Source organism: Pseudophryne corroboree, chromosome 6, assembly GCF_028390025.1.
Source record: "Pseudophryne corroboree isolate aPseCor3 chromosome 6, aPseCor3.hap2, whole genome shotgun sequence".
NCBI lineage: Eukaryota > Metazoa > Chordata > Amphibia > Anura > Myobatrachidae > Pseudophryne > Pseudophryne corroboree.
The window spans coordinates 81,619,172-81,645,241 of record NC_086449.1 but is presented as its reverse complement, the minus strand read 5'-3'; the positions used below and the strand labels follow the sequence as shown (position 1 = coordinate 81,645,241).

Sequence of the window (26,070 nt, the reverse complement as noted above, 5' to 3'; positions counted from 1 at the left end):
GAAGGGGAAGTACATTTGCGTGCGGCTTCGGTGCATGTGATGTGGCGCTTCTTATACAATGCCCACAGTTGTAGCGCTCATTATGCAATGTCCACTGTACTGGTAGTGCCCCTTATATAGACTCCATATCAGTGGTGCCCTTTATGCAATGCCCGTATTGCCCCCAGTAGTAATGATGCCTGCAGTAATGCCCGCAGTCATTTAGTGAGTGTGGCCAATTGAAATGAGACGTGATACACAGACATATGCCCCCAATAGTGCAGTGCCAAATCCACAATTGCACCCACAATGCCAGATCCACAATTGCCTCCACAGTGCCAGATCCACAAATGCCCCCACAGTGCCAGATCCAAAAATGCCCCCACAGTGCCAGATCCACAAATGCCCCCACAGTGCCAGATCCAAAAATGCCCCCACGGTGCCAGATCCAAAAATTCCCCCACGGTGCCAGATCCAAAAATGCCCCTACAGTGCCAGATCCAAAAATGCCCCTACAGTGCCAGATCCAAAAATGCCCCTACAGTGCCAGATCCAAAAATGCCCCCACAGTGTCAGGTATACAAATGCCCCCACAGTGCCAGGTAAACAATTGCCCTCACAGTGCCAGGTAAACAATTGCTCCCACAGTGCCAGGTATACAAATGCCCCCACAGCAGGTATACTATACAAATGCCCCCACAGCAGGTATACTATACAAATGCCCCCACAGCAGTTCTGCAGCTGCTTACCGCTGCTGCTGCTTCTCTGCCGGCTCTGAGGGTGTCAGGAGGAGAGCGCGGCGTGTAGGACTTCAAACTAGCCGCCAGTTCGTGAGCCAATCAGAGCTCGCGGACCGGCGGCTCCTGATTGGCTGCCGGTCTGCGAGCTTTGATTGGCTCACGAACCGGCGGCTGGTTTGAAGTCCACAACACGCCGCCAAATAGCCACGCTCTCCTCCTGATAGCTGAGACACGCTGCCGCTGGACTGAGCGGCAGCATGTCTCAGTGACACAAGCAGGGGGGGACGGATGGGGCCACAAATAACAGGGGGGGCACGGGCCCGAGTGCCCCCTCCCCCCCCCTGGATCCGCCACTGGGTGTGGGCTGGTATGAATCTTGCCCTTAGATTACAAAATCCTTTCCTCATATTGTCCATCTCCTCTGGGCACAGTTTCTCTAACTGAGGTCTGGAGGAGGGGCATAGAGGGAGGAGCCAGTGCACACCCATACTAAAAGTTCTTTATAGTGCCCATGTCTCCTGCGGAGCCCGTCTATACCCCATGGTCCTTACGGAGTCCCCAGCATTCTCTACGTACTAGGAGAAAAAGATTTACCGGTAGGTTTAAAATCTTATTTTTGACTATATAGTCAAAATTTTAAGAAAAGTTAGCACATATCGCACCGTGTGTACACAGCTTGTGATACTGATGCGCGCTCCTACGGGTTAGGTATCGCAAGAAAAAATAGATTGTGCAGTCAAGGCAATTTTAACTATATTGTGTACAATCCAGTTTCTAGTATAGTCAAAATTGTATATAGTCAAAATTACAACTAAATATAGTAAAAATCGGTGGTTCTGTGCTCCAGGGAATTCAAGGGAAATCGCATAGTCAAAATTGGCACTTAGTCAAAATCTCACCGTGTGTATGCACCTTTAAAAATGCATACACATGGAACAATCTGTCCAACGATTAGGGCGTACCTGGGTGGGCGGTCGTGCACCGGATTGCTGTGTGTATGGCCTCCCGGTGTGAGACCGAGGAGCGTCTGACGCATCAGTGGGTACACATCATACCGTGTGTACCCACCTTTACACACACTCACACATACTTACATACACCGCTGCTGCTGAAGACCGGATCCCCGACACTTGAGGAAGACACCACTTCTGAAGGTAATTTAGGACTAAATAAGCTATTTGGAAACTTACAATCGCTTAATTAGTCATTAGGGGGTGCCGTAAGGGTGACAGTGCAAGCCCCATAGTCTCTTCCACATGCCCGTACCATTAAATAGTTTACAGGGGTTGGGTATGCGTGATTGGCGATCAGGAGATGCCCGGCGGGGGCGAGCACAACGAACCCCTTGCGGGCTCGGTTACATTCCCACTCTATGGGTGTCGTGGACACCCAGAAGTGGGAATAGTCCCTGTAATACCCCTTTCAGACTGACAAATATTTCCCGCGTTATTGCGCATCAACACAGGAATTTTCTCAGTGAGAAAGGGTTCTGAAAGAATATCCCAGGTCGAGCGTCTCTGCATTTCATCCCAGGTCTCGACCTGGGTTGAATCCGGAATGGACCCGGGATGAGGTGCAGTGTGAATGGGTCCTACCTGGTATTCAGTACACGGAACTGTTAAAAGACCTGTTATTGGAGCTTTCTTGGGCTCAGAAAAGATGATGTCATCATCCAGAGCACGGGAAAGTGGAGGAGAAGACCTGGAAGAGTAGGAGACAGACAATATGGCGACCTGGACAGATCAAGAGATCAGAGAGCTGCTCAGCATAAGGGGGAGGAGGAAATAAAGAGACAGATAACAGGCTCAGTGAAGGATGCTATTATTTATAAGAACAAAATAAACAAAATTTAATTAACCAAACATGTGATGACTTTTCTAATACTCAATACCCCTCCCTTTGCTTGCCTATTGTAACCTCATCTCTGTGAGCCAGAAAAATGTCCATTTCTAATGACCTACATATGTATTTGCAGGGATTTCCCGGGATTAGTGTAAACGGGGTTGTCCCGGGTTGATCCCAGGTCTAAGTGCAGTGTGAAAGGTGTCATTCCCGGATTCTATACTTATTCTACTTGATCTCTCTGCTGCTTTTGACACTGTGGACCATCCTCTCCTACTGCAAATTCTTCACTCCATTGGTCTGCATGACACTGCCCTCTCTTGGCTGTCCTCCTACCTTTCTGACCGTTCTTTCTCTGTCTCCTCTCATGACTCCACCTCCCCCTCACTTCCACTAACTGTAGGGGTACCCCAAGGTTCTGTCCTTGGTCCTCTTCTCTTCTCTCTCTATACGTCCTCACTAGGTAAGCTCATTAGTTCTTTTGGTTTCCAATATCATCTCTATGCTGATGACACCCAAATCTATCTTTCCTCTCCAGACCTCTCCCCTGCTCTCCTCACTCGTATCTCCAACTGTCTCTCTGCTACCTCTTCCTGGATGTCCCAGCGCTTTCTTAAACTTAACATGTCTAAGACAGAGCTGATCATCTTTCCTCCCTCCCGCATAACCTCACCTCCTACAATCTCATTATCTATTGATGGCACTACTATCTCCTCTAGCCCCCAAGTGCGCTGTCTTGGAGTAATCCTTGACTCCTCCCTCTCCTTCAAACCACACATTCAGCACCTCTCACAAACCTGCCATTTTCATCTAAAAAATATTTCCAGGATCAGACCCTTTCTGACCCAGGATGCTACTAAGACTCTTATCCACTCACTGGTCATCTCCAGACTGGACTACTGTAATCTGCTCCTGACTGGCATTCCTGACAAATACCTCTCTCCACTCCAATCTATCCTCAATGCTGCTGCCCGGCTCATCTTCCTCACCAAACGCACTACGTCCACCTCTCCTCTCTTACTAGACCTTCACTGGCTCCCCTTCCCTTTCAGAATCCATTTCAAGCTTCTCACACTCGCTTACAAAGCCCTCACCCACTCCTCTCCCATCTACATCTCTGACCTTATCTCCCTTTACACTCCCACCCGTCCTCTTCGCTCTGCTAATGCACGCCGACTTTCCTGCGTACGGATTACTTCCTCCCACTCCTACATCCAAGATTTTTCACGTGCTGCACCACTTCTTTGGAATTCCCTACCTCTCCCCCTCAGACTCTCCACCTCTCTACAAAACTTCAAACGATCTCTCAAGACCCACTTCTTCACCAAACCCAGCCAAATCTCATCCTAACCCTCTGTTCTACGCTCTCTATGTACCCCATCTGTGTCACCCCTGTCTGTCTACCACTCCCCTTTAGAATGTAAGCTCTCACGAGCAGGGCCCTCTTCCCTCATGTGCTTATTCTTTCTTACTTTAATAATCTTCAACTGCACCACATCCAGCAGTATTCTGCCACCTGATACTTATTCCAGTGTCATCTGCTGATGTAACTATGTTTATTTACCCTGTACTTGTCCTATACTGTCATCAACTGTAAGTTGTTGTTTTCCTGTTTGATTATTTGTTTATGTACTCTTTAATTGGGCGCTGCGGAACCCTTGTGGCGCCATATAAATGAAGGATAATAATTGTGTCCCGGGATGCATCCAGGAACACATTCCCGGGTGTGACCCGACTCTGTCAGTCTGAAAGGGATATTAGTCGACTGCCGGGACTTAAAGGGTGCGGGATTCCGGCACCGGAATTGTGACCACCGGTCACATAACTACCTCCTGTTTATAAACTACGGTAACTAGCCATCACCATTCTATGCTGGGCTAACGATGTCAACTGCACCACATCCAGCAGTCTTCTGCCACCTGATACTTATTCCAGTGTCATCTGCTGATGTAACTATGTTTATTTACCCTGTACTTGTCCTATACTGTCATCAACTGTAAGTTGTTGTTTTCCTGTTTGATTATTTGTTTATGTACTCTGTAATTGGGCGCTGCGGAACCCTTGTGGCACCATATAAATAAAGGATAATAATAATTGTGTCCTGGGATGCATCCAGGAACACATTCCCGGGTGTGACCCGACTCTGTCAGTCTGAAAGGGATATTAGTCGACTGCCGGGACTTAAAGGGTGCGGGATTCCGGCACCGGAATTGTGACCACCGGTCACATAACTACCTCCTGTTTATAAACTACGGTAACTAGCCATCACCATTCTATGCTGAATAAAAAATAAAAAATTACCAGCGCTGGCTGATCATGTAGATAATGAAACAATCCAATAACCAAAAGGCTTCAATATAAAGTATCACATTTATTATACAAATGTAAATAATTAAATGATTAACATTAAAATTAAATCATAAAAAATATAAAAAATAGGGGTAAAATTGTATATCAGTTTTCAATGGGAATGCCACAAGGTGCCTGAATTATTAAAAAGTCCACATTAGGCAATTTATTGACACTCAAAAGGACTTTGATCACTGGAGATGTCCATCACTAGTCGGTTATTTTTGCATAAACCGACAAATTGCAAATGTGAGGTAGTTACCAGTGATCCTTGGAGCAGATAGAGTCCACCTGTAGTTAACTGGATCAGTTGTCCTCTTTGGCATGGAGGGATATGTCCAGAATAGTGGATACTGCTAGATGATTGTCCCAATTGTAGTATTACCGAGTGTCAGGAGAGCCAGTGGTGCTGATGAATATCAGGATGAAATAGTAGCTCATGAGCTACTATTTCATCCTGATATTCATCAGCACCACTGGCTCTCCTGACACTCGGTAATACTACAATTGGGACAATCATCTAGCAGTATCCACTATTCTGGACATATCCCTCCATGCCAAAGAGGACAACTGATCCAGTTAACTACAGGTGGACTCTATCTGCTCCAAGGATCACTGGTAACTACCTCACATTTGCAATTTGTCGGTTTATGCAAAAATAACCGACTAGTGATGGACATCTCCAGTGATCAAAGTCCTTTTGAGTGTCAGTAAATTGCCTAATGTGGACTTTTTAATAATTCAGGCACCTTGTGGCATTCCCATTGAAAACTGATATACAATTTTACCCCTATTTTTTATGATTTAATTTTAATGTTAATCATTTAATTATTTACATTTGTATAATAAATGTGATACTTTATATTGAAGCCTTTTGGTTATTGGATTGTTTCATTATCTACATGATCAGCCAGCGCTGGTAATTTTTTATTTTCTTGTTGTTCATCTTTTGGGGACTTACCATCCCCTTACCAGCTGCTATTGATAGCGCACCCAATTGTTCTTCTTTTTATATTTGACCATTCTATGCTGGGCTAACGATGTCCACGTAACACACAACAGACCAGCAGGTAGAGCTGGGCAGGAGCTTAATATGTAACGATTTTCACCTGTAAAAAATTAGGTGTGATTACTGAATACTTTATGTTTATTGTTATTAATAAGGAGCTTCTTCAGGCTCCTCCAGTACATACTGAGCCAAACACCCTGGCTGTCATATCTCTGCCACTTACAGAATTTCCTTTTCACTTTAAGTAGTCCATCACCGAGCGCCCTCACTCTCCACTCACAGGGGGAGATTCAAATGTCAGTTGGGAGTCTGTTTTTTCCTATCTAATAGACAGGAAAAAAATGACACCCAACCAACTTTTCAAACATTTGAATCTCCCCCACAGAGTCTACTCTCACACTCATTCTTATCACGAGTAGACCACGCCCCCTAACAAAAGCCCCGCCTAGTTGCTGTCCTGACTGAGGACAAGCTCACCTCACCCACCAATCATCATTCAGAATCGAGTTGCGTCATCATGGCGCTCAACCAACGCACAGCTGGCAGTGGCGCCCAGACTGACGTCAGAGAGAGGGCAGGCCGCGGTCTGAGGATGGGGAAGTGACGTCAGAGAGAGGGCAGGTAGACGGATTGAGGCCGAGGAAGTGACGTCGGAGAGAGGGCAGGGTGGGTGGATTAGAGGCTGCCAGAGCCTTCCAGAAACGGGCTGATCCTTCCAGGCAGGCTTCTGCTCATTCCGCCAGAGTGAGGTGGGTATTGCCGAGTGCTCTCGCATCTCCCGTAAACCTGGCGAGGTGCTTTTATGTCTATTGCAGCGCAGGAACACATACAGTGGAGTGTGCAGCACACTTCACTCTAGTAGGTCACCACAGAACGTTGTGTGTGTGAGTCAGTGTTGTCTAGTTATATACCTGATATAGGCGTGCTGTCCCTACTGATATGGAACTACAGGTTCCAGCATGCTCCATCAAACAATCCTCAAGCATGCTGGGACCTATAGTTCCTCTCAGCAGGAGTCCCGCAGATTACAAAAGTAGGATGCAATTCTGCAGCCTGATTGTGCTTATATATTGCTTTATGCTATATACAGTGTATACAGATGGCTGTCTCTCTGACCTCATGCACATGTATGAGCTCATCATCTAATTGGGTAAGTTCTTATTTCCTGTATTTTGATCTGTTTGCTCAGTCCGGTGCACACACCATGAGATAGGTGTCATTTGGCTGTCACATGGGTGACCAATTGGCTCACATGTCCAGTCATTGGGCGATTGGACTGAGTTCTGACCTGTAACTAGCTTAATCTGTATGGAGTATGCTACAAGGAAGAATTTGTCTTCCTTAAGTGGCTGATACCATAGGACAGCACCTTTTTATAGTGATGCACACAAAAGGGATTAGGGTGGCCAGTCCTGGGCCACTTTTTCAGTCCCTGGCTTCGGGATTGAAAAATGGTCAATCCCAGGATTCCCGGGATTGGCTTTTTCTCATATGTCCTAGAGGATGCTGGGGTCATCATAGAACCATGGGGTATAGACGGGATCCGCAGGAGACATGGGCACTTTAAGACTTTGAAAGGGTGTGAACTGGCTCCTCCCTCTATGCCCCTCCTCCAGACTCCAGTTTTAGAATTGTGCCCAGTGAGACTGGACGCACTGCAGGGAGCTCTACTGAGTTTCTCTGAAAAAGACCTTTGTTAGGTTTTTTATTTTCAGGGAGACTGCTGGCAACAGTCTCCCTGCTTCGTGGGACTAAGGGGAGAGAAGTCAGACCTACTTCCAGTGAGTTTCAAGGCTCTGCTTCTGGATACAGGACACCATTAGCTCCTGAGGGTTTGATTGCTAGGTACGCCTAGATGCTCGTTCCCAGAGCCCGCCGTCACCCCCCTTACAGAGCCAGAAGACAGGTGAGTAGAAGAATATGTAGAAGACTTCAGTGACTGCATTCTGAGGTACCGCACAGCGATCGCACGCTACGCGCCATGCTCCCACACACAGAGCAGCACTACAGGGTGCAGGGCGTGGGGTGGGGCGCCCTGGGTTGCAGAAAAGCCTCAAAATAAACTGGCAAGAGGGGACATAAGTGCCTAGGCACTGTCCTAACTCCGCCAGTATAAATATATATTTCAAAAAGCGGGACCGAAGCGCGCCATTAACGGGGCGGAGCTTCGTCCTCACAGCTCAGCGCCATTTTCCTCTACACAGGCTGCAGAGATGCTGGTCCTTCCTCACACTTCTGAATAAGTATCGGGGTGCAAAACGGGGGGGGGGGGAAACAAAGAAATATTGGTGCAATATATGTTTAATATAAAAGCACTGCAGGTCTGGGGCATTCTTTAGTGTTTCAGAACCGGTGATTAGGCGCTGGGTTGTGAGCTGGCAAACTCCCTCTGTGTCTCTCTGACAGACTTTACTGTGGGTCTGTCCCCTATATGCCCGGTGTGTCTGTGGGTGTTTGGTACACGTGTGTCGGCATGTCTGAGGCCGACGCCGGATTGGATAAATGTGTTGAACGCCTTGAATGCTAATGTGACTCTTATTAGTAAGAGGCTAGATAAGTCTGAGTCTCAGACCCAGGCATGGAAGAAATCTGTAGAAGATATGTTATTGCAAAGTCAGGTCCCCTCAGGGTCACAGAAACATACGTTGGCCCAGTTGGCAGACACTGATACCGACACGGACTCTGATTCCAGTGTCGACTATAGCGATTCCAGATTAGAGCCAAAATTGGCAAAGAGCATTCAGTACTACATATCACTGAGGACTCGGCTGTCCCTGATAAAAGGGTCTGTATGTACAGTGATCGCGCTGATCCAAAAAAAAAGTGGGTCCCATGGACCCCTCACTTTCAAAAATTGGGGTCCTACCGGTCTTTTTCTGGTTCCCATCGGAATGAACGTTTTTATTAATCTTAATCTTGTTTGGACACTACAAAAGTGTTGCAAGGTGGGGGGATGGGATGACAGTGCTGCTGGGCTGTGTAGCATGCAGGACACCCTGCACCAGAGCTGTAACTAGACATTTTGGTGCCCTTAGGCAGAAAGTGAATTGGCGTTCCACCTTACTAGACCATAAAGTAAAGGCAGTGCGCGCCGAAGGCGTTGCGGAAAATTTGAGGGGCGTGGCTTCCTGGGGAAGGGGCGTGACCACATATTAGTGCCAAATGACATTACACCACACCGTAGTGCCGCTTATACAGATTGCACCAGGTAGAACCTCCTATACACACTGCGCCAGGTAGAGCACGTTATACATCTTGCACCAGGTACAGCACGTTATACACTTTGCTCCAAGTAGAGCACATTATACACATTGCGCCAGGTAGAACACGTTATACACATTACGCCAGGTAGAGCACTTTATACACATTGCGCCAGTTAGAGCACATTATTATACACATTGCGCCCAGTAGAGCTCGTTCTTCACAATGCGCCCGGTAGAGCACGCTATATACATTGCACCAGGTAGGGCACGTTATATACATTGCACCAGGTAGAACACCTTAGACACATTGCACCAGGTAAAGCAAATATAAACATTGCGCCCGGTAGAGCACGTTATACACAATGCGCCCGGTAGAGCACGTTATACACAATGCGCCCGGTAGAGCACGTTATACACAATGCGCCCGGTAGAGCACGTTATACACAATGCGCCCAGTAGAGCACGTTACACACGTTGCGCCAGGCAGAGCACGTTACACACTATAGCCACCATCTCGGACCCCCAGTTGTCGTCCCCAGACACGGTGATCACGGGAACACGTTGTGGGGAGTGCGTATGATTGGCACTGTGTGAGTGTGTAATGGGCAATGTGTGGGTATTGGGGGTGTGTGTAATGGGCACTGTGTGGTTGGTGGGGTGCATGTGATGGCACTGTGTGGCTTTGGAGGGTGTGGGTATATGGGGGTGGGGTAACTATGCTGGTCAATGTGTGAATTTGTGTTGTTGTATGCTGGGCACTGCTCTCACCCCCAGTGTTTTAATCGTTCGCTTTTGCCATCCCTCTCAAACCCCTCCAATAGCCGGGCTTCCGGGAGGACTATTAGACGGGGAGGAGGAGCTGTTGGTGCCTTTCACTCCCGTATGCAGCTGCGGCACCCGGCGTACTCAGAAGGCGGACCGAACTGCAGCGTTAACAGGCTTTCTCAGCGGCCACCTTTCTCCTCCCCATCCTGGCGCTGATATTCACTTATACCACTCACCGCAGCGGCCACTCGGAACTTGGCGCTACGGATGCTGCGCCTAGCCTTGGAATTCACTGGCGCATGCCCCCGCATCCTGAGTGGCCGCGGCGGTGAGTGGTAGAAGTGAATATCAGCGCCAGGATGGGGAGGAGAAAGGTGGCCGCTGAGAAAGCCTGTTAACGCTGCAGTTCGGTCCGCCTTCTGAGTACGCCGGGTGCCGCATCTGCATACGGGAGTGAAAGGCACCAACAGCTCCTCCTCCCCGTCTAACAAACAGTCTGCGATCAACTTGGAATTACCCCCCTAGACCCATGGGTTTTACAAATAGTATCCCAAGGGTACAAGCTGGAGTTTTAAGACGTTCCCTCTCGCCGGTTTTTCAAATCGGCCTTACCAGCTTCTCTTCCGGACAGGGAGGTAGTTTGCGACGCAACACAAAAATTGTCTCAAAATCAAGTTATCGTCAGGGTTCCCCAGTCACAACAGGGAGAAGGCTTTTATTCGAGCCTGTTTGTGGTCCCGAAGCCGGACGGCTCGGTCAGACCAATCCTAAACCTGAAATCCCTAAATTTCTACCTAAAGAAATTCAAATTCAAGAGGGAATCTCTCCGAGCAGTGATCTCCAGTCTGTAGGAAGGGGATTGTATGGTGTCGGTGGACATAAAGGATGCCTAGTTACATGTTCCCATTTATCCTCCGCATCAGGCTTACCTGAGGTTTGCAATTCAGGATTGTCATTACCAATTTCAAACGTTGCCGTTTGGTCTGTCCACGGCTCCGAGGATTTTCACCAAAGTGATGGCGGAGATGATGGTTCTCCTTCGCAAGCAAGGAGTCATGATTATCCCTTACTTGGACGATTTCCTGATAAAGGCGAGATCCAGGGACCAGTTGGTACAAAAAGTTGCACTCTCCCTGATAGTCCTTCAGCAACATGGTTGGCTCCTAAACTTGCCAAAATCACAGTTGATTCTGAAGACGCGGTTGTCGTTTTTGGGAATGATATCGGACACAGAACTACAGTCTTTCTTCGAGTGGAAAAGGCTCTGGAACTTCAGAGTCTGGTCAAACAAATTCTGAAGCCAGCAAGTGTGTCAATCCATCAATGCATTCGGTTGCTGGGGAAGATGGTTGCGGCCTACGAGGCCATTCAGTTTGGCAGGTTCCATGCCAGAGTTCCAGTGGGACCTGTTGGACAAGTGGTCCGGGTCCCACCTACACATGCATCGGAGGATAATCCTGTCTTCCAAAACCAGGTTATCACTCCTGTGGTGGCTGCACAGCTCTCACATCCTAGAGGGTTGCAGGTTCAGGATGCAGGACTGGATCCTAGTGACCACAGATGCAAGCCTCCGAGGCTGGGAAGCAGTCACAATGGGAGAAAACTTCCAAGGAAGATGGTCATATCAGGAAACTTGTCTCCACATAAATGTTCTGGAGTTAAGGGCCATTTACAACGGCCTTCTGTAAGCGGAACATCTTCTTCGAGATCTACCTGTACTGATCCAGTCGGACAATGTAACAGCAGTAGCGTACATAAATCGTCAGGGCGGAACGAAAAGCAGAGCGGCAATGGCAGAAGCCACAAGGATTTTCCGCTGGGCGGAAAAGCATACAAGCGCTCTGTCAGCGATCTTCATTCCAGGAGTGGACAACTGGGAAGCAGACTTCCTCAGCAGACACAATCTCCATCCAGGAGAGTGGGGCCTCCACCAAGAAGTCTTTGCAGAGGTGACAAGTCGTTGGGGAGTTCCTCAAGTAGACATGATGGCATCTCGTCTGAACAAGAAGCTTCAGAGATATTATTCCAGGTCAAGGGACCCTCAAGCAATTGCAGTGGATGCACTGGTGACACCGTGGGTGTTTCAGTCAGTGTAAGTATTCCCTCCACTTCCTCTCATTCCAAAGGTTCTAAAGATCATAAGAAGAGCAAAGATCCGGGCGATCCTCATTGTCCCAGACTGGCCAAGGAGGGCTTGGTATCCAGATCTTCAGGAATTACTCATTGGAGATCCCTGGTCTCTTCCTCTGCGCGAGGAGCTGTTACAACAGGGGCCGTGCGTGTATCAGGACTTACCGCGGCTACGTTTGACGGCATGGCGGTTGAGCGCAAAATCCTAGCCCGTAAGGGTATTCCCAGTGAAGTCATTCCCACACTTATTCAGGCCAGAAAAGGGGTAACGTCTAAACATTACCATCGTATTTGGAGAAAATATGTTTTTGGTGTGAATCCAAGGGGGCTCCTACGGAGGAGTTTCGACTGGGACGTTTTCTCCATTTTCTACAGGCAGGTGTGGATGCGGGCCTATAATTGGGCTCAATTAAGGTACAGATTTCGGCCTTATCGGTTTTCTTTCAGAAACAATTGGCCTCCCTTCCAGAAGTTCAGACTTTCGTGAAAGGCGTGTTGCACATCCAACCTCCATTTGTGCCTCCAGTGGCAACATGGAATCTTAATGTGGTGTTGCAGTTCCTTCAATCACATTGGTTTGAACCTTTACGGAAGGTGGACTTGAAATTCCTCACTTGGAAAGTGGTCATCCTGTTGGCCTTGGCATCTGCAAGGCGGGTGTCTGAGTTAGCGGCCTTGTCTCACAAGAGCCCTTATTTGATCTTCCATGAAGATAGAGCTGTATTGAGGACACGTCAACAATTTCTACTGAAGGTGGTTTCCTCTCTCCACATGAACCAACCAATTGTGGTGCCTGTGGCTACTGACGCCTTCGCCGAGTCAAAATCTCTGGATGTGGTCAGAGCTTTGAAGATTTATGTCACCAGAACGGCTCAGATTAGGAAAACAGAGGCTCTGTTTGTCCTGTATGCTCCCAACAAGGTTGGGTGTCCTGCTTCCAAGCAGACAATTGCACGCTGGATCTGTAACACGATGGAGTTCACAGACATATCATCCGTACACACTGGCCGACGGACCCGCAATATATTGGCCAGTGTGTACGGGCCTTTACACTGTGGACTGCACGTTAGATCTTTACTGTTGGAAGAAGGGGGTCACAACAAAGAAGTTAGTTAGCTATGCTCCTATCTGCATGTGTGGCTCTGCACTCACTAGATCAGGCATTTCCAACCACGGTCCTCAAGGCACACCAACAGTGCAGGTTTTAGTGATATCCAGGCTTCAGCACAGGTGACTTAATTAGTAGCTCAGTTATTTTGATTTAACCATCTGTGCTGAAGCCTGGATATCACTAAAACCCGCACTGTTGGTGTGCCTTGAGGACCGTGGTTGGAAATGCCTGCACTAGATCAACTAACAATAATAAACGGCAGAGTTTTAGTGTATGTATTGATCAATGCATTTAAGCCTGCAGCCCCCAGCAAGGAACCACACTATACTGCGGGTCCTACTCTATTGCTCAAAATTACCATAAAAATAGCTATCACATTAGCGTTAAACTTTAGGTATGCTACCTGATATAAAACTTACAGAAACTTTGCTTTATAGGTGAGGAAAACAGCTGACACGTGCTCTAATAAATAAGCTAAACAGGGTGCATGAGAAATGTGATCACAAAAAGATGAATTAAAAAATGAATCTAATTTCTCTGACGTCCTAGTGGATGCTGGGGACTCCGTAAGGACCATGGGGAATAGACGGCTCCGCAGGAGACTGGGCACATCTAAAGAAAGATTTAGGACTATCTGGTGTGCACTGGCTCCTCCCCCTATGACCCTCCTCCAAGCCTCAGTTAGATTTCTGTGCCCGGCTGAGCTGGATGCACACTAGGGGCTCTCCTGAGCTCCTAGGAAGAAAGTGTTTGTTAGGTTTTTTATTTTCAGTGAGACCTGCTGGCAACAGGCTCACTGCATCGAGGGACTAAGGGGAGAAGAAGCGAACCTACCTAAGTGGTGGTAGCTTGGGCTTCTTAGGCTACTGGACACCATTAGCTCCAGAGGGATCGAACACAGGACCCGACCTCGTCGTCCGTTCCCGGAGCCGCGCCGCCGTCCCCCTTACAGAGCCAGAAGCAAGAAGGTGGTCCGGAAAATCGGCGGCTGAAGACTTCTGTCTTCTCCAAGGTAGCGCACAGCACTGCAGCTGTGCGCCATTGCTCCACATGCACACCTCACACTCCGGTCACTGATGGGTGCAGGGCGCTGGGGGGGGGCGCGCCCTGAGCAGCAATACTGACACCTTGGCTGGCAAACTGGCACCATATATAGCCCCAGAGGCTATATAGGTGCTTTTTAACCCCTGCCAGAATCCATAAAAATGCGGGAGAAAGTCCGCGAAAAAGGGGCGGAGCTATCTCCTTCAGCACACTGGCGCCATTTTTCCCTCACAGCTCCGTTGGAGGGAAGCTCCCTGGCTCTCCCCTGCAGTCAATACATACATAAAGGGTTAAAAAGAGAGGGGGGGCACAATTTAGGCGCAGTATACAATATATATAGGCAGCTATAAGGGAAAACACTCTTTATATGTGATATATAGCGCCCTGGTGTGTGCTGGCATACTCTCCCTCTGTCTCCCCAAAGGGCTTGGTGGGGTCCTGTCCTCTTTCAGAGCATTCCCTGTGTGTGTGCTGTGTGTCGGTACGGCTGTGTCGACATGTATGAGGAGGATAATGATGTGGAGGCGGAGCGAATGCCTGTAAATGTGATGTCACCCCCTGCGGGATCGACACCGGTGTAGTTGGACTTATGGAAGGATTACGTGAAAGTGTCAACTCCTTACACAAAAGGTCGACGACACAGAACAGCCGGCTACTCGGCTTGTGCCTGTTCCAGCGTCTCAAATGTCATGGGGGGCTCTAAAAACGCCCGCTACCTCAGATGGCAGAAACAGATGTCGATACGGATACCGACTCCAGTGTCGACGACGATGAGACTAGTGTACCCTCCAAATAGGTCCACCCGTTACATGATTGAGGCAATGAAAAATGTATTACACATTTATGATAATACCCCAGGTACCACATAAAAGGGTATTATGTTTGGTGAGAGAAAACTACCAGTAGTTTTTCCTGCATCTGAGAAATTAAATGAGGTGTGTGAGGAAGCGTGGTCTTCCCCCGGTAAGAAATTGATAATTTCTAAACGGTTATTGGCAGCGTACCCTTTCCCGCCAGAGGATAGGTCACGTTGGGAAACACCCCATAGGGTAGATACAGCGCTTACACGCTTATTAGAAAAGGTGGCACTACCGTCTCCGGATACGGCCGCCCTGAAGGAACCTGCTGATAAAAAGCAGGGGGTTACCCTGAAAGATATAGTCACACACTCGGGCATTATATTGCGACCAGCCTTTGCTTCGGCATGGATGTGCAGTGCTCCCGTTGCGTGGTCAGATTCCCTGTCGGAAAATAACTATGGATAGGGACAATATTTTGCTGACAATAGAGCATATAAAAGACGTGGTCTTATACATGCGTGATGCACAGAGGGATATTTGCCGGCTGGCATAAAAAATAAGCGCTAGGTCCATTGCCGCCAGACGGGGGTTATGGACTCGGCAATGGTCAGGCGATGCCGACTCGAATCTGCACATGGAAGTTTTGCCCTATAAGGGGGTAAAACTGTTTGGGGATGGTCTTTCAGACCTCGTTTCCACAGCTACTGCTGGGAAATCGACTTTTTTGCCACAGGCTACCCCACAACAAAAGAAAGCACCATATCAAGTACAGTCCTTTCGGCCCCAGAAAAGCAAGAGGGCTAGAGGCTCATCCTTTCTGCCGAGAGGCAAAGGTAGAGGAAAAAGCTGCAGCACACAGCTAGTTCCCAAGAGCAGAAGTCCTCCCTGCGTCCGTTAAGTCCACAGCATGACGCTGGGGCTGCTCAGGCGGACCCGGGTACGCTGGGGGCCCGTCTCAGAAATTTCAGCGCCCAGTGGGCTCTCTCACATGGATCCCTGGGTCCTTCAAGTAGTATCTCAGGGGTACAGGCTGGAGCTCGAGACGTTCTTCCCCCCGCCGTTTCCTAAAATCTGCCTTACCGGCACCTCCCTCTGCCAGGGAGGCGGTGTTGGTGGCTATTCAACACTATAATCACAACAAGTGATTGTCAAGGTGCCCCTCCTTCAGCAAGGAAGGGGTTACTATTCCACAATGGTTGTGGTACCGAAACAGAACGGTTCGGTGAGACCCATCTTAAAATTAAAATACTTGAACTTTTATATCAGGAGATTCAAGTTCAAGATGGAATCGCTCAGGGCGGTTATTACGAGCCTGGACGAGGGGGATTACAGGGTCTCCCTGGACATCAAGGATGCGTACCTGCATGTCCCCATTTACCCTCCTCACCAGGAGTACCTCAGATGTGTGGTACAGGACTGTCACTATCAGTTCCAGACGCTGCCGTTGGAGTTGTCCACGGCACCGAAGGTCTTTACCAAGGTAATGGCCGAAATGATGATACTCCTTCGCAAGAAGGAAGTTTTTATTATCCCGTACTTGGACGATCTCCTGATAAAGGCGAGGTCCAAAGAACAGTTGGTAGTGGGGGTAGCACTCTCTCGGGAAGTGCTACAACAGCACGACTGGATTCTCAATATTCCAAAGTCACAGCTGGTCCCGACGACACATCTTCTGTTCCTGGGAATGATTCTGGACACAGACCAGAAAAGTGTTTCTTCCAGTGGAAGCACACGAGTCCTGAAAAAAAAAAAAAAAAAAAAAAAAATGGTAGCTTCGTACGAAGCATAATTCCATTCGGAAGGTTCCACGCAAGGACGTTCCAGTGGGACCTGTGGGACAAATGGTCCGGGTCCCATCTACAGATACAACAGCGGATAACCCTGTCGGCAAGAAACAGGGTGTCGCTGCTGTGGTGGCTGCAGAGGGCTCATCTACTAGAGGGCCGCAGATTCGGAATACAGGACTGGGTCCTGGTGACCACGGAGGCCAGCCTTCGGGGCTGGGGTGCAGTCACACAGGGAAGAAATTTCCAAGGAGATTTCGCTTCACATAAATATTCTGGAGCTAAGGGCCATTTACAATGCCCTAAGCCAAGCAAGGCCCCTGCTTCAGAACCAGCCGGTACTGATCCAATCAGACAACATCACGGCGGTCGCCCATGTAAACAGACAGGGCGGCACAAGAAGCAGGATGGCGATGGCAGAAGCCACAAGGATTCTCCGATGGGCGACCTACACCCGGGAGAATGGGGACTTCTTCCAGAAGTTTTCCAAATGCGGGTAAACCGTTGGGAATGACCACGGGTGGACATGATGGCGTACCGCCTCAACAAAAAGTTGAAAAGATATTGCGCCAGGTCAAGGGACCCTCAGGCGATCGCTGTGGACGCTCAAGTGACACCGTGGGTGTACCAGTCGGTTTATGTGTTTCCTCCTCTACCTCTCATACCCAAGGTACTGAGAATAATAAGAATGCGAGGAGTAAAAACCATACTCGTGGTTCCGGATTGGCCAAGAAGAGCTTGGTACCCGGAACTTCAAGAGATGCTTGCAGAGGACCCTTGGCCTCTGCCGCTCAGACAAGACCTGCTGCAGCAGGGACCCTGTCTGTTCCAAGACTTACCGCGGCTGCGTTTGACGGCATGGCGGTTGAACACCGGATCCTAAAGGAAAAGGGTATTCCGGAGGAAGTCATCCCTACCCTGATCAAAGCCAGGAAGGATGTCACCGCAAGACATTATTACCGCATTTGGCGGAAATATGTTGCTTGGTGTGAGGCCATGAAGGCCCCGAAGGAGGAATTTCAACTGGGTCGATTCCTACACTTCCTGCAAGCAGGGGTGACGTTGGGCCTCAAATTGGGGTCCATCAAGGTCCAGATTTCGGCTCTGTCGATTTTCTTCCAGAAAGAACTGGCTTCACTGCCTGAAGTTCAGACTTTTGTCAAAGGAGTTCTGCATATTCAGCCTCCTTTTGTGCCCCCAGTGGCACCTTGGGATCTCAATGTGGTTTTGGCATTCCTGAAATCACATTGGTTCGAACCACTTAAGACTGTGGAATTAAAATATCTCACGTGGAAAGTGGTCATACTGTTGGCCTTGGCTTCGGCCAGGCGGGTTTCAGAATTGGCGGCTTTGTCTTGTAAAAGCCCTTCTCTGATTTTCCAGATGGATAGGGCGGAATTGAGGACTCGTCCTCAGTTTCTTCCGAAGGTGGTCTCAGCTTTTCACTTGAACCAACCTATTGTGGTGCCTGCGGCTACTAGGGACTTGGAGGATTCCAAGTTGCTGGACGTAGTCAGGGCCCTGAAAATGTATGTTTCCAGGACGGCTGGAGTCAGAAAATCTGACTCGCTGTTTATCCTGTATGCACCCAACAAGCTGGGTGCTCCTGCTTCTAAGCAGTCTATTGCGCGCTGGATTTGTAGCACTATTCAGCTGGCGCATTCTGCGGTAGGATTACCGCAGTCTAAATCAATAAAAGCCCATTCCACAAGGAAGGTGGGCTCATCTTGGGCGGCTGCCCGAGGGGTCTCGGCTTTACAACTTTGCCGAGCAGCTACTTGGTCAGGGGCAAACACGTTTGCTAAATTCTACAAATTTGATTCCCTGGCTGAGGAGGACCTGGAGTTCTCTCATTCGGTGCTGCAGAGTCATCCGCACTCTCCCGCCCGTTTGGGAGCTTTGGTATAATCCCCATGGTCCTTACGGAGTCCCCAGCATCCACTAGGACGTCAGAGAAAATAAGATTTTACTCACCGGTAAATCTATTTCTCGTAGTCCGTAGTGGATGCTGGGCGCCCATCCCAAGTGCGGATTGTCTGCAATACTTGTACATAGTTATTGTTACAAAAATCGGGTTTTGTTGTGAGCCATCTCTTCAGAGGCTCCAATTGTTATCATACTGTTAACCGGGGTTCCTATCACGTGTTATATGGTGTGATTGGTGTGGCTGGTATGAGTCTTACCCGGGATTCAAAATCCTTCCTTATTGTGTCAGCTCTTCCGGGCACAGTTCCTAACTGAGGCTTGGAGGAGGGTCATAGGGGGAGGAGCCAGTGCACACCAGATAGTCCTAAATCTTTCTTTAGATGTGCCCAGTCTCCTGCGGTGCCGTCTATTCCCCATGGTCCTTACGGAGTCCCCAGCATCCACTACGGACTACGAGAAATAGATTTACCGGTGAGTAAAATCTTATTATAAAGCAGTAATCCACAGCACTCACCATTGCAAGATTTGGGGTGTGATATGGTTTGTGACCACATTGTTTAAATAAAAATCATAGTGGCTCTGCACTCACTAACTTAACTAGCAATAATAAACAGTGGAGTTTTAGTTCATGTATTGTATTGAGCAATGCATTTAAGCCTGCAGCCCCTGACTGTATAGTGGGGTCTCTTGTCCTGGGCTCCAGGCTTAAATGCATTGATCAATACATGAACTAAAACTCCAGTTAATTATTGTTAATCCCCATACACACTATATGAGAAAGTAAAAGATCTCATTCAGAAGGGCCAATCTAAGGGAGATCTTTTACAATCTCATCCAGTATGTACACTCAATGTCGTTAACGATGCGCGCTCCCACTCATCATTAACGCCCCCCTCCCTCGTTGGAACATGTACAGACAAGGGAGGTCCTCGTTACGACAGGTGAGCATTGTTCTCCCTTCCCCGCTGTCATCGGCAAGTGTGTATGCACTTGCCGATGCCGGTTCTCCGTTGCCGGCAAAGTCGGCGGGGACTCGTTCAGTGTGTGCTGGGCATATGTTAATATAGTGAGTGCAGAGCCTCTGTAATTTCTATTTGAACAATGTGGTCACATATAGTGTTGCACCTCAAATCTAGGAATGTTGAGTGCCGTGGATTAGTGCAAATCTATCTTTATATATATATATATATATATATATATATATATATATATATATATATATATATATATATATATATATAATCTATAAACAAAAAAACGAGTTTTATGGTAAGAACTTACCTTTGTTAAAACTCTTTCTGCGAGGTACACTGGGCTTCACAAGGAATGGACAATGGGGTGTAGAGTAGGATCTTGATCCGAGGCACCAACAGGCTCAAAGCTTTGACTGTTCCCGGAATGCATAGCGCCGCCTCCTATATCACCCCGCCTCCCTGCACAGAATCTCAGTTTAAAGTTAACAAGTCCAATGCAGTAGCAGGAAAAGAGACGACAACGGTTCGTAGCCACAACACCGCATTCTCACGACAGGAGACGTGTCAGCAGCTAATGCCATACCAGCCCAAAGAAGCTAAGTGCGTCAGGGTGGGTGCCTTGTGGAGCCCAGTGTACCTCGCAGAAAGAGTTTTAACAAAGGTAAGTTCTTACCATAAAACTAATTTTCTGCTGCGAGGTACACTGGGCTCCACAAGGAATGGACAATGGGGATGTCCTAAAGCAGTTCCTTATGGGAGGGGACGCACTGTAGCGGGCACAAGAACCCGGCGTCCAAAGGAAGCATCCTGGGAAGCGGCAGTATCGAAGGCATAGAACCTTATGAACGTGTTCACAGAGGACCACGTAGCCACCTTGCACAATTGTTCAAGGGTCGCACCACGTTGGGCCGCCCAAGAAGGTCCAACAGACCGAGTAGAATGGGCCTTGATGTGATCAGGAGCCGAGAGACCAGCCTTCACATAAGCATGTGCAATCACCATTCTAATCCATCTGGCCAGAGTTTGCTTGTGAGCAGGCCAGCCCCGTTTGTGAAACCCAAACACAACAAAAAGAATCAGATTTCCTAATAGCAGTTCTCTTCACATAGATACGGAGAGCCCGTACCACATCCAAAGACCGCTCTTTGGGAGACAGATCAGGAGAAACGTGCCGGAACTACAATCTCCTGATTAAGGTGGAACGAAGAATCCACCTTAGGTAGATAGCCGGGACAAGTCCTAAGAACTGCCCGGTCACGGTGAAATATCAGATATGGGGAACTACAGGACAAGGCACGCAAATCCGACACTCTTTTAGCTGAAGCAATAGCCAGCAGAAACACCACCCTAAGGGAAAGCCACTTAATGTCAGCTGAACCAAGAGGTTCAAACGGAGACTCTTGTAACGCCTCCAAAACCACGACAAGTCCCAAGGAGCCACAGGCGGTACATAGGGAGGTTGGATACACAACACGCCCTGAGTAAAGGTATGCACATCAGGTAAGGTCGTAATTTTTCTCTGAAACCACACCGACAAGGCAGATATTTGAAACTTGAGGGAGGCCAGACGCAGGCCTAAGTCCAGGCTGGATTCTCAATCTGCCAAAGTCACAGTTGGTTCCAACGACCCGATTGCCTTTCTTAGGCATGATTCTGGACACGGGGAAAAAAAAAATGATTTTTCTTCCGAGGGAAAAAGCCCAGGAACTCCAGATCTTGGTCAGGGACCTGTTGAAGCCGAAAAAGGTGTCGGCCCATCAATGCACTCGAGTTCTTGGAAAAATGGTGGCGTCTTACGAGGCCATTCCCTTCGGCAGGTTCCATGCGAGGACTTTTCAGTGGGTCCTTCTGGACAAATGGTCCGGATCCCATCTACATATTCATCAGAAGATCAGCCTGTCCCCCAGGGCCAGGGTATCTCTCTTATGGTGTCTACAGAGTGCTCACCTTCTAGAGGGTCGCAGGTTCGGCATTCAGGACTGGGTTCTGGTGACCACGGACGCGAGCCTCCGAGGATGGGGAGCAGTCACACAAGGAAGAAACTTTCAGGGACTATGGTCAAGCCAGGAGGCTTGTCTACATATCAACGTACTGGAATTGGGAGCCATCTACAACGGCGTCTGTCGGGCGGAGACTCTTCTTCGGGGCCTGCCTGTTCTGATTCAGTCAGACAACGTCACAGCCGTGGCTCATGTAAACCGCCAGGGCGGAACAAGAAGCAGGGTGGCGATGGCAGAAGCCGCCAGGATTCTTCGCTGGGCGGAAAATCATGTAAGCGCCTTGACGGCTGTATTCATTCCAGGAGTGGACAACTGGGAAGCAGACTTCCTCAGCAGACACGATCTCCATCCAGGGGAGTGGGCACTTCATCAAGATGTCTTTACAGAAATTGCAAGTCAGTGGGGACTTCCTCAAATAGACATGATGGCGTCACGCCTCAACAACAAGCTTCCGAGGTATTGTGCCAGGTCAAGGGACCCTCAGGCAGTGGCAGTGGACGCCCTGGTGACACCGTGGGTGTTTCAGTCGGTCTATGTGTTCCCTCCTCTTCCTCTCATCTCAAAAATATTGAGGATCATAACACGAAGTGGAGTATAGGCAATTCTCATTGTTCCAGATTGGTCTCAAAGGGCCTGATATCCGGATCTGCAGGAGAGGCTCACAGAAGATCCGTGGCCTCTTCCTCTCAGAGAGGACCTGTTGCAACAGGGGCCCTGTCTGTTCCAAGACTTACCGCAGCTGCGTTTGACGGCATGGCGGTTGAACGCCGGATCCTAGCTGGGAAGGGCATTCCGGATGAAGTCATCCCTACTCTGATAAAGGCTAGGAAGGAGGTGACAGCGAAGCATTATCACCGTATCTGGAGGAAGTATGTCTCTTGGTGTGAAACCAAAAATGCTCCTCCGGAAGATTTCCATCTGGGCCGTTTTCTCCACTTCCTACAGACAGGAGTGAATATGGACCTAAAATTAGGCTCCATTAAGGTTCAGATTTCGGCCCTATCCATTTTCTTTCAGAAGGAATTGGCTTCTCTCCCAGAAGTCCAGACTTTTGTAAAGTGAGTGCTGCACATACAGCCTCCTTTTGTGCCTCCAGTGGCACCATGGGACCTTAACGTGGTGTTGCAGTTCCTTACGTCTCACTGGTTTGAGCCTCTTTAAAAGGTGGAATTAAAGTATCTCACTTGAAAGGTGGTCATGTTGTTGGCCTTGGCAATCTGCAAGGCGAGTGTCCGAGTTGGCGGTTTTGTCTCACAAAAGCCCATATCTGATTTTCCATGTGGATAGAGCTGAGTTGCGGACTCGTCCTCAATTTTTGCCTAAGGTGGTTTCCTCTTTTCATATGAACCAACCTATTGTGGTGACTGCGGCTACCCGGGACTTGGAGGATTCCGAGTCCCTTGATGTGGTTAGGGCATTGAAAATTTATGTAGCCAGAACGGCTCGGGTTAGGAAAACAGAGGCACTGTTTGTCCTGTATGCAGCCAACAAGGTTGGCGCTCCTGCTTCTAAGCAGACTATTGCTCGCTGGATCTGTAACACGATTCAGCAGGCTCATTCTACGGCTGGATTGCCGTTACCTAATTCAGTAAAGGCCCATTACACTAGGAAGGTGGGCTCTTCTTGGGCGGCTGCCCGGGGCGTCTCGGCATTACAGCTTTGCCGAGCGGCGACTTGGTCGGGTTCAAACACTTTTGCTAAATTCTACAAGTTTGATACCCTGGCTGATGAGGACCTCATGTTTGCTCAATCGGTGCTGCAGAGTCATCCGCACTCTCCCGCCCGGTTTGGAGCTTTGGTATAATCCCCATGGTCCTTACTGAGTCCCCAGCATCCTCTAGGACATAAGAGAAAATAAGATTTTAAACCTACCGGTAAATCTTTTTCTCCTAGTCCGTAGAGGATGCTGGGCGCCCGTCCCAGTGCGGACAACATTCTTGTATATAGTTATTGCATACATAAGGGTTATGTTAAAGTTTTGATCAGTCTTGACTGATGCTGCTTGTTTCATGCTGTTGACTGGTTCGTATATTCCAGGTTATACGGTGTGATTGGTGTGGGCTGGTATGAATCTTGCCCTTGGATTAACAAAATCCTTTCCTCGTACTGTCCGTCTCCTCTGGTCACAGTTTCTCTAACTGAGGTCTGGAGGAGGGGCATAGAGGGAGGAGCCAGTGCACACCCATTCTAAAGTTCTTTATAGTGCCCATGTCTCCTGCGGAGCCCGTCTATACCCCATGGTCCTTACGGAGTCCCCAGCATCCTCTACGGACTAGGAGAAAAAGATTTACCGGTAGGTTTAAAATCTTATTTTTTCCCCCCCCCCTCACTGCAGATTCCTTAACCACTCGCAAAATGGTAGATTACAGTGTGTGGGATCACATTGAAGTGTCAGACGATGAAGATGACACTCATCCCAACATCGATACCGCTAGTTTGTTCCGATGGCGTCACCAGGTAAGTTGTTTTTTTACTTTATGCAGCTGCTACCTTGTTTAAAGTGCATATCGGTGGAGGGGGCTGTTTCCTGATTGCAGCTCATAGATTCACTAAGAACTGGCGACATTGGGCCTTATTCACTGTGAATATCGGTGGAAGGGGTACAAGCAGTATCGATCTTGGAAGCAGTGGAGCGATTTTTTTACATTTTTTTTATGCTATTAAGCATTCCCCAAAGCCGCACTGCTTAAGTCAGGCATGTCCAAACTGCGGCCCTCCAGCTGTTGTGAAACTACACATCCCAGCATGCCCCGACACAGCTTTAGCATTCTCTGACAGCAAAACTGTTTCAGGGCATGCTGGGATATGTAGTTTCACAACAGCTGGAGGGCCGCAGTTTGGATATGCATGGCTTAAGTGCAGCTAATGATTATCGATTGCGGACTCGCAGGTTTTTTTTTCAATAAAGTATTTTTATTGACACAGCATAATATTGTACAGAGTCATACAATGGCAGGGCCGGAATATAAAGGTAATCCGTAACATGAAGACCTAGTGTGATAGTTTAAACATAGAAATATAATACAATACATCAGATCATATTACTGCGCAATAGAGAGACTGCACACATTGTCATGTCAAATTAAGGTAAAGGCAGTTTAGCTAACCCATACCAAATGAAGTAATTTCCATAGACCCTATACACCAGTTCCTTGATTTTTTTTTAGATATTTACAAAACTAGAAATAACTAAGTAACAAAACTATCCCCCTGCCCCATAATAATAAAAATAAAGTAAAAGTATATGTATAGATTGATAAGTGGTGTGCATAAAGGAGTGCAAATCAGATCAAACGAATCAGTCTCAAACACAAATCTCATTAAGACATACAAGTCTACATTGGATTTTCGTTATCCAAGATATCTCAAATATATACCATATATACAGTACCAGCACACAGCGGACAGTGTAGAAAATAGAAGAGTAAGGATTTAGACAAGTTAGACCCTGGTTGTGTAAGAGGAGTCCATCCATCTGGCCCAAATATTGTGGAACTTAACAATAGCTCCATGAGACATATATGTAAATCTTTCATGCTTTATGGAATTGTTAGCCAGGGCTATCCACGCCCCGAAAACGGGGCCTGTCTGATCAAGCCACGAGCCGGCTAAACAAACCTTGGCTAGGGCACATAGAATTGGAAAGTATTGTATATCAGGGCCGCTAAGTGTCCCTCCAACTCCAGCACCCAAAGCACACGCCCTGGGCGTGAGTACATCAGCAGGGATGCCTGTAGATATTATAGCGACCTTAACCTGGGTCCAAAAGCTGGAGACCGTCGGGCACTGCCAGAGTAGGTGCCAAAAGGAGCCACTGGCCGTGTTGTATTTGGGGCAGGAGTCAGAGGACCGTCCACCAAACTTGACTAACCTAACTTGAGTCAGATAGGTTCTATGTAGAATAAACAGTTGTATCTGTTGGTATCTAATAGAGGCAGTGGCCCTGCGCGGAAACATTCTGGCTGCATCCCACTCTTCATCACTAAGCGAACCAAGACTATCCTCCCAACGTCCCCGCAACCCAGGAGATAGTCTTTATGGTGACTATTGACCAAAACACCCAATACATCCCTGGACAGGTTCCATTGGGAGAAGGACCTCCGTCTTTTTGGCAGGAAAATACTCCTAAAAAAATTCTTTACACCAAAGAAAGATCCAATATCTTCACAAATAACAGGAGCAAGGATGACTGAGAGTACTACTGACACCACATTAACATCAGTCACCACTGCTTTCACTGATGAGGAAGTAACAGCACTTGATATCTTGGAAGAACTGTCTGCTGAACAGAGTAATTCCGCTGAAATATATGGTAGCGGACGGAACATTTGTAAGAAGAAAAGTACCTTTACCCCACAGGAAAACATCTGCCCAGAAGTTGGGGTGTTTTTAAATCTTGTTTCCAAGGATATGG

At 48.2% G+C, this 26,070-nt stretch overlaps 1 protein-coding gene across 2 annotated transcripts in view; it reads left to right on the top strand.

Moving 5' to 3' along the window:
- Positions 1-6,529: 6,529 nt before the first annotated feature.
- The window catches only part of CDC37 (cell division cycle 37, HSP90 cochaperone), an 85,961-nt gene continuing 66,420 nt past the window's right edge, over positions 6,530-26,070 (top strand). The window contains exons 1-2 of one of the 2 annotated variants that reach the window (XM_063931368.1): positions 6,531-6,668; positions 23,992-24,113. In XM_063931368.1, coding sequence (XP_063787438.1) covers positions 24,012-24,113 — 102 coding nt within the window. In that variant the 5' untranslated portion in view covers positions 6,531-6,668; positions 23,992-24,011. Of the gene's footprint in view, positions 6,669-23,991; positions 24,114-26,070 lie in introns of both variants that reach the window. The other variant, XM_063931370.1, reaches the window with a different exon arrangement.